The sequence below is a fragment of the Acanthamoeba castellanii genome, assembly GCF_000313135.1.
Source record: "Acanthamoeba castellanii str. Neff unplaced genomic scaffold scf7180000083885, whole genome shotgun sequence".
Taxonomy (NCBI): domain Eukaryota; phylum Discosea; order Longamoebia; family Acanthamoebidae; genus Acanthamoeba; species Acanthamoeba castellanii.
In genome coordinates, this window is record NW_004457337.1 from 6,915 (window position 1) to 19,037 (window position 12,123).

Consider the following 12,123-nt stretch of genomic DNA (forward strand, 5'->3'; position numbering starts at 1 on the left):
TCTTTCAGCTTACCTCCATGGGCATGCCTTGGGAGAATCTACTCTTGACCTATCCAGGAAACCCAAACTACTGGCAAAAGGGAAAGGTGCAGCGCGTCCACACCCATCTCTCTTGAATGATGGCCGCAGGGTAACCCGTGTGAATGTGAATCAGAGCGGAGCGGTGTTTGGCTATACTGCTGAAATAATGATGATCCCCGAACTCAAGCTTGGCGTAGCGGTGTTGATGAATGGTACGCACTGGGACCCCCTCCATTGCCCGTCAGGATGCACCTCACCCTAACACATGCACGAACTGTGAATACAGGCGGGCTTGGTGGACCGGCACTTACTGCAGCGCTACAGGCGAACGCTGTGCTGGTTCCTCCACTAACTCAGCTTCTGAGCCAAGTTCAAGTCCCTCCTGCCCTCCCGCCCCATCCCCAGAACATTGTTGGATCGTACAAGGCGTACAACACTGACCCGCTTCCCCCAATCTTCCAAGGTATCCACATCCATCCCATGCAGAGTGTGCGTTCTCCTTTGAGTCCTCATCATTGATGATCGCCAGGAATCACTGCGGACGTGAGGTTGATTCAGGATGAGACCAACAGGACAAGGGTGCTCATCACCATCTACATTGGGCATGGCACCACCCCATTCTTCTCAGCCCTCCTGGACTACTATGAGGCCTTCAACAAGGACCCCAACCAGCTGATCCTTCAAGTGGCCATCTCCTGTGCGTTCCCTTGTCTCTTGTTTTGCCCCTGTTGGGGTTGGTGGATGATGATCTGCTTCTCACTTACCCATTGAATGATGAGCAGCCACCCATCCTGATCTGTGTGAGGAGGTCCTTGGTGGAGGCAACCAACTAGTCTACTTCACCATGAACCCCACAACTGGTGTGGCTACCACCTTTGAGCTAAAGGGGCTCTACTATGGCTTCATCTTTCATCATGCCTTGTGAACAGTCATTAGTATTACATCACCATTCATCATTCCACTATTACCTGGTACAGCCTGGTGTCAGACTGCTCTCTTTGCTGGCCATCTTGTAGTTTCAATTCACAATTTTTTAATAATAAAAAAATTTCTTTGTCCTGGTGGTGTGGACAGGTGGAAGACACGGTGTCCCCCCTAATTGTGATGAAATAAACAAAGCATCACTCACACACATCACTGAGCACCCTAGTGGCAGCACACCGAGAGAGTGATTGAGCCGGATCATGACCCCCCCCCAACGATCCGAGGTGTTGTCTCAGAACGAGGGAGGCCACCACACACCACCGGTCATTGTCACGGAACTAAGGTCCGCCCTCGGATCCTCACCCCAAACCCTAAGATCCGGCCTCGGTCGGTGCCGTCACCCCCCCAAACAACCCTAAACCTTGAGTGTCCTAACCCTAAACCATCTGGCAAAACGCCACCGCCACCGCCCGAACGTTGTTGTGCGCACAGTGCCACCCATCTCGGAACCACCGGATCGGCACGCCCCACGATCCGCGCCACACCCGTTGGTGCCACGCCACAACCAACCAACCACGAACCGACGGCCCTCGATCTAGTCCGCGACACCGCATCCTCACCGCCACCGCCAACTGTTGTTGACACCACCCTCGCCGACCCCCACCCAAATAACCTGTCGTTAGCATCGGCAAAAACTGGTTGTGTCTCAAGCACTCGGATCCCAGGATCCCCCACCAAGCCGCGACCCGAGCATCACCACTGCGGATCCAAACGAAAAAGTGCTCTTAGGGTTTATTGCTGCTGCTCCAGCGCGTCCACGCCCACCGCCGCCAGTGGCCCTGGCCGAGCCAGGGTCCCTCGGCCGGCACCCACCGTGTCACCGCCCACTCGCACCGCCCGCTCCAGCCGGCCCGGCCTCTCCGCCGTCACCTCCCCGTTCCCGCGTCAACGTGAAGTGCTCCGACATCGTTTTTCGGTTCTGTTGAATCCAACCAACCGACAAATACAGCGTGCCGTGCTCCTTGCGCAGCCATCGGACCATCTCGAAGTGACCGTGTTGCAACGCCGTGTTTCACGATCCGAACCGGAAGCCGGCCGCCGACACCATCACCTTGGCGGCCTCAAGATGGCCCTGCCTGAGCGCGAACCGCTCGCACCAGGCGACATCGATCCCGCACCCCGTCCGATCGCCCACTCGAGGATTTGAGCGTGATTGCGCTCGACCAGCTCGAAGGCACAATGCTCGGGCTCGAGCTCGGGTTTCGGCATGACGTCGCGCCAGGTGCGGCACACCCACCTCGACGACACCACCTCCACGTCGCCCATCCATCTCGACAGCTCATGAACGAGTTGTGGTGTCGCCAGCGCCTCCTCCATGTTCTCGCATGCAAGGTCAAATGCGGTGCTCCGCGAGCACCTCGGCTTCCAACCCCACGCAAAGTGGGCACAAAATAAACGTTCATCATGTGCAAACTCATCCATCCCAGCACGTCAATCCGAGCAAGCACAGATCCGTGGCTCGTCCAGAGATCCCTCGATGAGCAGGCCATGTTCGTCCCTGAGCACTGCCAATCAAAAAACTCCATAAGATTTATTACCCTGGTGGTGTTCAAAGGAGGCCTCAGTTGAGCCGAATGGGGGCATTTTCGCCACGGGGAGAAGCCGTTACATTGCGAACAATGAAGCTGCCCACCGCCGCCCAACCAATGCTGAAGGAGGTGGGACAGCAGGAGTCCCTCACGCACGGTCCGTTGGTCTGTAGGAGAATGCGGCACTCATAGGCGCTGTAGAAGTCCAGCGCGTAGTTGGACGAGTTCGCAACGGGGTGGACCACGAGGCTGGTAAAGATATTCGCGGTCGAATCCTTGAACTGGCCCGTGACACACGCACCGATTCGGCTCGTGAAGAGGACTCCACTGGCACACTGCGGGACGCCCATGTTCTCGACGCAGTCACCCCGACAGAAGTCCACGTTGGCCACGCTAATCGGGCTCCCCGTAGCACCCGCAAGGAGCGCCCAAAGGATGACCAATGAAGCCACTGGGAGGAACACTGAAGTCATGAGAACACACACCACACACGCGCGCGCCAAATGGCTGCCATGGTCCGTACCACAAGTAGGTGTGAAGTGCATCTGTCACTTGGAGGCTGGAGAGAAGAACAGATGTTGAGTGGCCCAAAAAAACTGAAGAACAAGACCCCGGCTGGAGTAGAAGTTGATTCTCTTCCGGAGTCCCGCGTGCAGCTCAAATGTCAATGCTGTCAATACGCCTGGTTTTTTCCAGGCTTTGAGCACCCCCTGGTGGTGAAGAATGGCCAAGAAAGTTTCGCCCTTCTACGCTCTGTTTCTATTGGTTGAGACACAAAAAGAAATCCTCGCTCGATTGCGAGCAGAACATCCAGAGAAGATTAGGCCTACCAACAATTATTTGAAAGCTGATCTATCTCCGCCGATCGCGCCCACAGGTACACCAAAACTCTGTCGAAGTTCCGCCAAGCTTGTCTCTTCTTCTTCACCACCATGCACTCACACTGCCCGCTCGAAGTCGTCGCTCCCTTTATCGCGCTGCTGTTGGCGTTCTGCTGCGCACCGGGTGCCCTCTCGGCGGCGTTGACACCGACCCCATCGCCGTCACTGGTCCAGCCGGCGGCCACCACCGCCGCCGAGTGCCTCGAGCAGCCGTTCGGTGCCCTGTCAGGCGCGTTAAGCATCGGCCAGGGCCAGTCGGGGGTGCCGAGCATCATCTTCACGCTGGGCTCGTCGGCCGAACTCTACGCCACTGACGTGTGGGGCACGACCGAGACGCCGCTCTCGCTGCGCACCAACCCCGTGGCCCACATGGCCGCCTCCAACGCGCAGCTTCAGGGCGCCGCCTACAGCGGGGGCAGGCTCTACCTGGTGTTCGCTCGCAACAACGGCCTCGGCCAGTCCAGCGTCTTGGAGATTAATCAGCCCTGGGGCGGCTCCCCATCCTTCAAGGTAGAAGCTTCACGGCCCCCGACCCAGCTTCAATGAGTCAAAGCAGTGAGACTTAATGGGGGGGTCAATAGTTCCACCCTCTGGGGTCGGTGCGAGTGTACGACGTGGTGACTAGCTCCAAGGCGCTCTACTTGCTCACCCAACCCAAGACGGTCGACTGGGAGACGCACCTGCTGCGCTTTGATCTCGCCCGCGGCAGCTACGAAGGCGTACGCCTGCCCTTTTCTGGTACGTTCAAGAAGCACCTCCCTACCCATTCAAACTTCCTCCTCTTCCCCATGTCTGGTTGATGACGACCGAACCTGTGGTTGGCCGTGCGCACAGGCGGCAAGGTGGCGATCACGTCGGACGAGGGCTACGTTCTGGCGGCCGGACCCAGCCGCAACGCGACACAGTGCGGCTCCACTAACAATGCCGGTTGCACGCTGACCTTCACCCTCGACTCGGTCTACCTCCGCCAGCTCGCCAGCGATGTCACCTTGAACAGCGGCGGGTGCGAGGTTCACGCGCTGGCGGCCAACCCCTCAAGCCAGCTCTACATGTCGAGCTCAGGCGGAGCCTACTGCGACGCCGCCCGCTTCACTGGCACACTCAGTGACACCAAGTGGGTGTTTAACTCAGGTACGCCCAAACGGTGTGTGTGTGTGTGTGTGTGTGTACGTGCGGTGTTGTTGTCTGATGTTGGCCACAGGCCTAACACGTCTCACATCTCTCGGATATCATCAGACGTGGAGGACTTCTCTAGAACCTCAACGTGGGCTGTGCCGGCCTTTAACTTCTGGGACGGCTTTGTGGTGGGCCTTGGCGGGCTGGTCAGCACCACGGACACTGGATTGGAGTTCATCCTCCAGACCGAGCAGCAGGTGAACTTCGGCGCTCCCATGCTAGTGACCGACGCCTTGCTGGGCAAATGCCTCGTCTTCCCCGCGACGGCTTGCCAAGACGGCAACCTCTCGCTCTACACGTTCACCCTCAACCAGTTCACCGGTGCAGCCACCGCCAGCCCCATCACCAGCCAGCAGTGACGCAGGAGACGAGTGAGCTTCATGTCAGTGCATTCTTCTGTTTTATGCACCTGCTCAGCCCATTCTTGTTGGGCAGGCATGGTCGGGCAGTGTGAAGTCAAGGATAATCTCTGGAATTTCTTCCAATCACACCAGAAAAGTGTCCTCCCCAAGACCTCCAGAGACACAGACGTTGGGGCAAGACTTGAACCCCGTACGGGAGGAGGCGTGCATGTACACTTGCAATAATATTTTAAAATTCTAAATTAAAGGTATGCCAGGAATGTGGAGTTAGTCTCATTTGTGTTGAGAATATGGAGCTGCAACACATGTCCAACCAGCAACTCATGCAACTGTACAACATTGTGTTGGCCAACAATGATAGCATCATGTGTGATGACATCATCATGCATGCCATGGAGCATGATCTCACATCTCCACATACAATCATCTGGATACATCCTCACTGTGTACCACCATGGAATCAAGGTGATCTGACAGGGGAAGTCTAAAATTGCAGCAATTGAGAAACTTGTGCCATTGCCAATTGTTAAAATGCACAGCTGCTGGGATGTCATCACTTGGGCCATCACAAGTGTGATGAACTGGTTAGGGATATTCTGTGTTCTTTAAGAACAGCATTTGGGCAGAATGGTGCTCCCCTACAGCACCACAAGATCTCCTTATGTACTCATGAGCAGGCTGCAATGTGTCAATTCAGTTTTGTGATTTTGCATCCTGGACTGGATCATCACCTTGGATTACAACACCATCATCAACAGTGAGGCATTCATGAGGTTAGGGTTTTGCACCATAGATCACACCACTTGGGACTGCGCACATGCAGGACGCCAGTAATCAACAGGCAGCATCCAGCATTGCTGATCGCCATCCACAATGCACAGTCAGTGCATTCAAGAATAAACCCACACCCCATGACAACAACACACAACATACCCAACAAGATCCTCCTCAGGATTCTGCACTTCACAATCCCAAGCAATGCCAATTGTCAGATCACCATCAGATCCAGGGCTGCCATGAAAACAAATGATCACAGTAAACAGAGGCAGCCATACCATCTTCCTGGTTGGCCAACATCTTGGACATTCAAATTTTGCTGTAATGAATCACCAACACTCCCATGCTACAATAAACACATCAGCCAATCAGAGCCATGATTTTTGGTTTTCAGATCATCAGAAGGCCCACCATGAGAGAACCAAGTGTGTAGCTGCAATCCACAAGTAGACTGGATTGGTCTTGGGCCACAGCTCTATCACCATGATCAGAGATCCACATCCAAACAGGGCAAAGGCCAGGATCCAAGATGTGTGGGCCAGCATTGCAAATCCCAATGGACCCAGTGCCAGCACTGCACATCCAGCCACCACGCCTTGCTTGAATCTGTGGAGGAAGAATTGTGCTGTCACCTTTGCAACTCCTTCAAGCATCTTGCCTGCACTTTCATCGTCCCTGCCTGTTGTGAAATGGCCAAACAGATGTTTCTCTTTGCTATTTATTTGCCTTGTGGACTCACTTGGGCAGCCAAGGCTGAGACCACATCACGCGCACATCGGCACACGCAAAGATGAACGAAGTGGCGACGACCTTCACATCCACAAAGCACGACATCATCACCCGCCTCAACACGCTGGACACCATGGCCAAAGTGTGCCAGACAGCATCACAACCAATCGATCTCACGGCATGGGAGGAGGTGGACAAACGCCCCTTGGTCGACGAAATCGTGTCTCTCATTCAGGATCTGGCCGATTGGATCCTGAAGGATGCCTAAGCCGAGCTATTGGACGCGATGCATGCACAGGCCATCGCCTTTGCTTGCCAACAAAAATAAACTCTCTGCGCACCACGAGATGGACGACATGATTGGAAGCAAAGTTGCGGATGGTGATCGGCGACGGTTGATGCCGCCCTCCGATCGCCGGAGTGTGCCGCTGATTGCGGGACGTTGTCGCGTCGTCACCCTGAACGACGAAGTCGAGATCCTCCAGTGGATGCTCGCCAACGGATTCGAGTGGCCGGATCGGATCGCCTGGATCGCGGCCGGGGTGAACGGCGTTGGCGATCCACCGAGCCACGGATCCGTTCTTGCTCAATCCTCCGGTGAAGCGGCGCAATCCGTTCGCGAGTCAGCCACTCAAACACGCCGAACTTCTGGAAAGAACCTCCAACATAAACAACCCATTGCGAGCTTCAAGTACTGAGAGTGCTGTTTACAGCAAAAAAAAGAGGAAAATGTGCGTGTTGGGTGACAATAAACTTGATGGTTCGGCCGGAGGCAAGGGTAACGATTAGTTGGCGCTCTTAGGCGGGTTTTGGATCTTCTTGGGAGTGGCGGCGGGCTTCTTGGCGGCGGGCTTCTTCTCGACCTTCTTCTTCTCGCCGGCGAAGGTGAAGACCGGCTTGAGCGGGACGGCGGTGGCCTTCTTGTTGTCGTGGTCGGGGGCGTCGGCGTCCGAGGCCGAATAAATAGTGAGGGCGGCGAGGCCGAGCTTCTCGCGCAAGAACTCCTGGTTGCTGTGGAGGAGGGCCAACTGGTCGAAGGACGCGGCGAGATTGAAGGCGGCGACTCCTTCGGCCTTGATGCGGTTGGGCATGTCGGCGACGAGGTTCATGACCTTCTTGGTGTCGGGCTTGAGCGAGGGGTCCTCCTTGAGGGCGTCGGAGATCTTCTTCTTGAAGTCGGGCTCGAACTCGCCGGTGGCTGAGTCGAAGAGCGGGAGGAGGGCCTTGATGGCCTTCCGGTGCCACGAGGGGAACTCATCGCTCACGTAGACGTAGCCGTTGGCCGTGTCCACGAACTGCTCCCGTGTGCTCTGGATCCGGATGCAAAAGGTGTGGAGCGCCTGCTGCAGGAAGTCGTTTTGGGCCAGGAGCGCCTCGTCGACGGGGCCCGACGCGGGCCAGGAGGCCTGGCGCACGGAGCCCGCGCGGTGGAGGAGCTTGGTCCAGATGTAGTCGCAGTAGTGCGGGCAGATGGGCGCGAGCAGGATGGTCTGCACCTCGATGAACCGCTCCACGAGCTTCCGGTTCATTCGCTTCTCGGCCAGGCGGTAGTTGTCCCTCGCCGATTGCAAGTTCCAGAAGCCCGTGAGGAGGGCCTCCCTGAACTTCATGCGCTCGTAGTTGCCATCGGTCAGGGTGATGGCGCGGTTGATCTCGCTCTGGAAGACCAGGTCGAAGAAGGTCGTGGGCTCGCCCTCCCGGAGGGTGCCCAAGCCGGCAATGGTCTCCTTGATCCACTCGACCTGCGTGTAGAGGCGGAGCACGCAGGTGTCCACCGTCTCGTCGAGGAAGTTGGCGTCCTCTGTAGTGTCGCCCGAATCGGCGAGGGCGAATCGCATGCCGTCCACGGAGTACTTCTTTATCGCATCGCGCAAGGTGAGGAAGTTGCCCGTCGACTTGGCCATCTTCTCGCCGTTGAGGAGCATGTGGCCGTTGACGCGCACGCTCCGCGGGCATTGCTCCTTGGGGAAGAAGGCGGCGTGGTTGTAGAGGAAGAACGTAAAGTGGTTGAACAGATCCTTGCCTGACACGCGGAGATCCAATGGATACCTGCCCACATAGAAAACCACCCTCCGGTGGTGAGCGGAACGGCACCGGAGAATCGCTAAGGTCGGTGGTGGTGGTGGTGGTGGTGGTGGTGGTGGTGGGTGAGGAATACTGACATACCAGTACTCGAACTCTCGGCGGAGAGCCTTGAGGGTCTCGACGGGGATTGTGGTCTCGGCGGGGAGGTCGCCGCGGGCAAACATGTAGTCCCACACCTGGTTGGTGAGCTGCTCGGGCTTGACGCCAGCCGGACCGGTGACGGAGCCGTCGAGGCTGCCGGCCTGGAGCAAGTGGGCGACGGCGTAGTAGGCCATGTAGATCGTAGAATCGGAGAGCGACTCAATGAGGTACTGGGTGTCCCACGGGAGCTTCGTGCCCAAGCCGTAGCTGCGCGAGCACGCCCACTCCTTCAACCAATCGAGAGTCTTCTCCAACTGATGCCGCGTCTCAGTACCGTAGGTCTCCATGTCCTTCAAGACGGCCTCCACCTGAACAAGACGGATGTTAGACGCGAGTGAGCAGAAGACAGCCAGCAGAAGGGCGGAGAGAGGTGGAGGGTGGAGGGTACCTGGGCACGCCACTCGGGCTCACCGTAGGCGATGTACCACTGATCGGTGAGGGCGCACACGCACTTGTCACCTGAACGCGAAATGACGGTCTCGGCGGGCTCGCTGTACACGACGGCCAAACCTGCGTCGATCAACTCCTTCTTGATGAGAGGCTTCGCGTCCTGCACCTTCCTGCAGAACGCCAACGGGACCGAGAGATATGGTATCATCCGAATGAGCCACAGGGCACCACCATATTGAAAAAACGACTGTTTCAACCGGACGGGAGAGAATGTACATTCCGGCGTGAGGTCCAACCTTCATGACGCCATCGTAGAAGCCCTTCAAGTAGACGCGGTCCTTGGCGATGGTGAGCTTGTCCTTGTCGTTCTGGCTGGCGATCTTGAGCTCATTGTAAAGCGTCACGGCGGCAGTGTCGCCATACTCGGGGATGTCGATGATGGGAACCACCTCGAAGGGGAGCACCATCTCGTCGGTGACGTTGTACTTGGCCCTGAAGGGCGCCTTGTTCTTGAGGTCCATGAGGGCGGCATAATCGTCGGGCGCATCGCTGGGCACGCTGGTCACCACGCCGGTGCCCTTATCGAGCGAGACGGAGAGCATGGGGAGCACGTAGATGGCCTCGTACTTGGCAAGAGGAGCCTTGAGGCGGAGACCGATAAGGTCCTGGCCGGTAAGCTCTACCAAGCGCACAGGCTTGCCGAACTCCTTGGAGTGGCCCTGGAAGCTGAGGTCTGCGGTTGTGAACGAATACATGGGCGGGTTCACACAGGTCACACGCGGGTCATCACACAGACGTGGACGCGCAAAGTGATGGTCGTACTCTTGGCGGCCTGTTCTCCGCAGATGAAGACATCAGTGTCGTTGATCTCGTAGGCGCCGTAGGTACCGGTGGGGAGAACGTAGCAGTTGGTCTGACCGTACATGGTCTCCGGCCTCAAGGTGGCGGGCACGAGGTAGACCTTCTTGCCCTCCAACACTTGCATCTTCTCGGGAAGAGGGCCGAGCACCTCCTGCTTGATGAGAGTGTACTCCTGCGGCAGCACTCCCTCTCCCTTCGAGCGATCGTGGTCCGCGCAAGGCTGTCCGTCCAACGGGGAGTAGATCGAGCATCGCTTGCCGAACCGGACCTTGCCCTGGGCCTTGAGGGTCTCGAACTGCCAGCGGACGAACGAGTCGTAGTAGGGGTTGACGTCGGTGGTGATGAACGAGCGACGCCAGTCGACGCAGGCGCCCATGTCCTTGAGGTCCTCCATGGCGTAAGGAGGGAAGTAGTAAAGCCAGTGCTGGGCATCGGCGAACTTGGGAATCTCGCTCTCAGGCACTCCCATCTCTTCCATGATCTCCCACTGGTACTTGTCCCTTCCGCTGCCCTTGGCCTTGGCCTTGGACTGTTGAGGTGTGAAGACGAGAATGACATTGATGAGACAGAGAGACCACACTCAAGGACGCGCCGCTTTGGGGATGAAGGACTTAGCGCTACCTTGTTAGAATGGAAAGCGGTGGGCTCGGCCTTCTTCTTCTTCTTCTTCTCGGGAACGGGCTCAGCGGCAGTGGTCTCGCCTGCACGGAAAGCCACACGAAAACGAATAAACAATTTAACAATTAATCAAACACGCGTGTGTGTGTGTGTGTGTGTGGGCGGGCAGATACACACCGACAGCCACCGCGGGGAACTTGGGTGGGCATCCGAACTGCTCGATCTCACGCTTGATCTTGTCGGCACAAGCCTTGATGGGCATACCTGTGCAATGGAACCCGAAGGGGAAGAGGACCCTCTTGCCCTTGAGCCTCTGATAGCCGGCGGCGAACTCGGCCTTGGACAACGTGAAGGTGTGGCCCAGGTGAAGGTGGCCGTTCATGTAAGGGTACGGGAACGTGACCATATACTTGGGCTGATCCGCCTCGCCCTCCTTGGGGGCATCCGTCTCCCATAGCTTCGTCTCTTCCCAATCCTTGGCAATCTCCTTCTCGATCGAAATCAAAAAATCGCGCTTCGCATAGGACATGGGCTCCCTCCTCTTCGTGGGGGGCGCAGCCTCGCCCGCTACTTCCTGAGGTTGCACCGGCGTGGTCTCCTGCGATGAGGCCTCCATCTTTTGTTTAAGAGAGCGAGATGCACGCATGTGCTTTTTGTTTTGCCAAGACAAGCCGCAGCGAATCAAACCCCAGAAAAAACCAAGAGGACACATCCATCGTGGGTCTTGTCGGGCGATCGCTCCCACACGTCAGCACAATTTTGTTGCAGCTTTGAAATGTTTGGCTGAGTGTGAAATGTTGCCAAATGTGTTTCAAAATTTGAAGGTGACCTTGGAAAAATTGCAGAGAATGTTGGGGGAGGTGAGAAAGAAGAGAGAACAGAGAGGGAGGGGGGCAACATTGTGTTCCTTGTGTATTGCTCATCTAAGAGCAACAGATTGTGGATGCAATGCTTGGATTCTATAGGTGTGTCTTGTGTTTGCATTCATTGCCCTCTTGTTGACATGGTGGTTGTGTGTCAAAATCAAGTACATTTACAGCATTGATCAATTGGGAACATGAGTTGTGGCATTGAGCAAGGGGGGCACCATAACATTCATTGAGGGGGTCTCTGTGGCAAGAATGTCAGTTGGGCTTACAGGTGCCATCTCCACAACCCCTACTAAGAACCATCACACAAGAGAAAGCATTGAGATCATGAGGATACCAACACCCACACCCACAGACACAGCAGACCCCACAACAACCACCACAAGCACAGCCATGGATCACAACACAAGCACCACAATAGCAGGAGCCAGAGCAGGAGTCAGAGCAGGGACAGAAGCCACAACTCTGACAGTGACCAATTGCCTGACCTTGGGTCACTTTCCCCTTTCCACTCTGGTTCTGATGTGGATAGGAGTGAATACTAAACTCTGTCTTTCCAATCTTTCCAACTTTTAAGATAAACTCCTTTGTTCACTTCCCAATTCATCAAAAAAAAGCTTCCTCCACTAGGTGTGTGCTCAATGACAATCACCACCATGCCAATAAAATAAAGAACACTGGCTACCCCAGTAATCCTCAC

The 12,123-nt window shown here is 56.3% G+C and overlaps 5 protein-coding genes across 5 annotated transcripts in view; 3 read left to right on the forward strand and 2 right to left on the reverse strand.

Annotated features, from left to right (window-relative positions):
* ACA1_018000 (betalactamase) overlaps positions 1 to 946 on the forward strand; it is a gene marked incomplete at both ends in the record, with an annotated part of 1,779 nt that extends 833 nt beyond the window's left edge. Inside the window, 5 exons of the mRNA XM_004335706.1 lie at positions 9 to 86; positions 155 to 233; positions 308 to 484; positions 551 to 718; positions 804 to 946. Coding sequence (XP_004335754.1) covers positions 9 to 86; positions 155 to 233; positions 308 to 484; positions 551 to 718; positions 804 to 946 — 645 coding nt within the window. The remainder of the gene's footprint in view (positions 1 to 8; positions 87 to 154; positions 234 to 307; positions 485 to 550; positions 719 to 803) is intronic.
* A 1,620-nt stretch (positions 947 to 2,566) lies between these two features.
* On the reverse strand, positions 2,567 to 3,079 carry ACA1_018110 (uncharacterized protein; the record flags this gene model as incomplete). The annotated part of the gene is made up of 3 exons (XM_004335707.1): positions 2,567 to 2,630; positions 2,691 to 2,985; positions 3,058 to 3,079. 3 exons carry the CDS (start codon positions 3,077 to 3,079, stop codon positions 2,567 to 2,569), a joined length of 381 nt encoding a protein of 126 aa, XP_004335755.1.
* Positions 3,080 to 3,466: 387 nt separating this feature from the next.
* On the forward strand, positions 3,467 to 4,950 carry ACA1_018120 (uncharacterized protein; the record flags this gene model as incomplete). The annotated part of the gene is made up of 4 exons (XM_004335708.1): positions 3,467 to 3,925; positions 3,997 to 4,153; positions 4,250 to 4,546; positions 4,652 to 4,950. 4 exons carry the CDS (start codon positions 3,467 to 3,469, stop codon positions 4,948 to 4,950), a joined length of 1,212 nt encoding a protein of 403 aa, XP_004335756.1.
* A 1,570-nt stretch (positions 4,951 to 6,520) lies between these two features.
* Positions 6,521 to 6,727, forward strand: ACA1_018130 (uncharacterized protein; the record flags this gene model as incomplete). The annotated part of the gene is made up of 1 exon (XM_004335709.1): positions 6,521 to 6,727. The coding sequence occupies one exon, from the start codon at positions 6,521 to 6,523 to the stop codon at positions 6,725 to 6,727; it is 207 nt and encodes a 68-aa protein (XP_004335757.1).
* A 517-nt stretch (positions 6,728 to 7,244) lies between these two features.
* ACA1_018140 (leucine-tRNA ligase) lies at positions 7,245 to 11,170 on the reverse strand (the record flags this gene model as incomplete). Its single annotated transcript, XM_004335710.1, is given in 9 exon segments — positions 7,245 to 8,508; positions 8,632 to 8,993; positions 9,074 to 9,245; positions 9,352 to 9,808; positions 9,898 to 10,465; positions 10,558 to 10,637; positions 10,732 to 10,818; positions 10,833 to 10,885; positions 10,899 to 11,170. 9 exon segments carry the CDS (start codon positions 11,168 to 11,170, stop codon positions 7,245 to 7,247), a joined length of 3,315 nt encoding a protein of 1,104 aa, XP_004335758.1.
* Between the last annotated feature and the right edge of the window lie 953 nt (positions 11,171 to 12,123).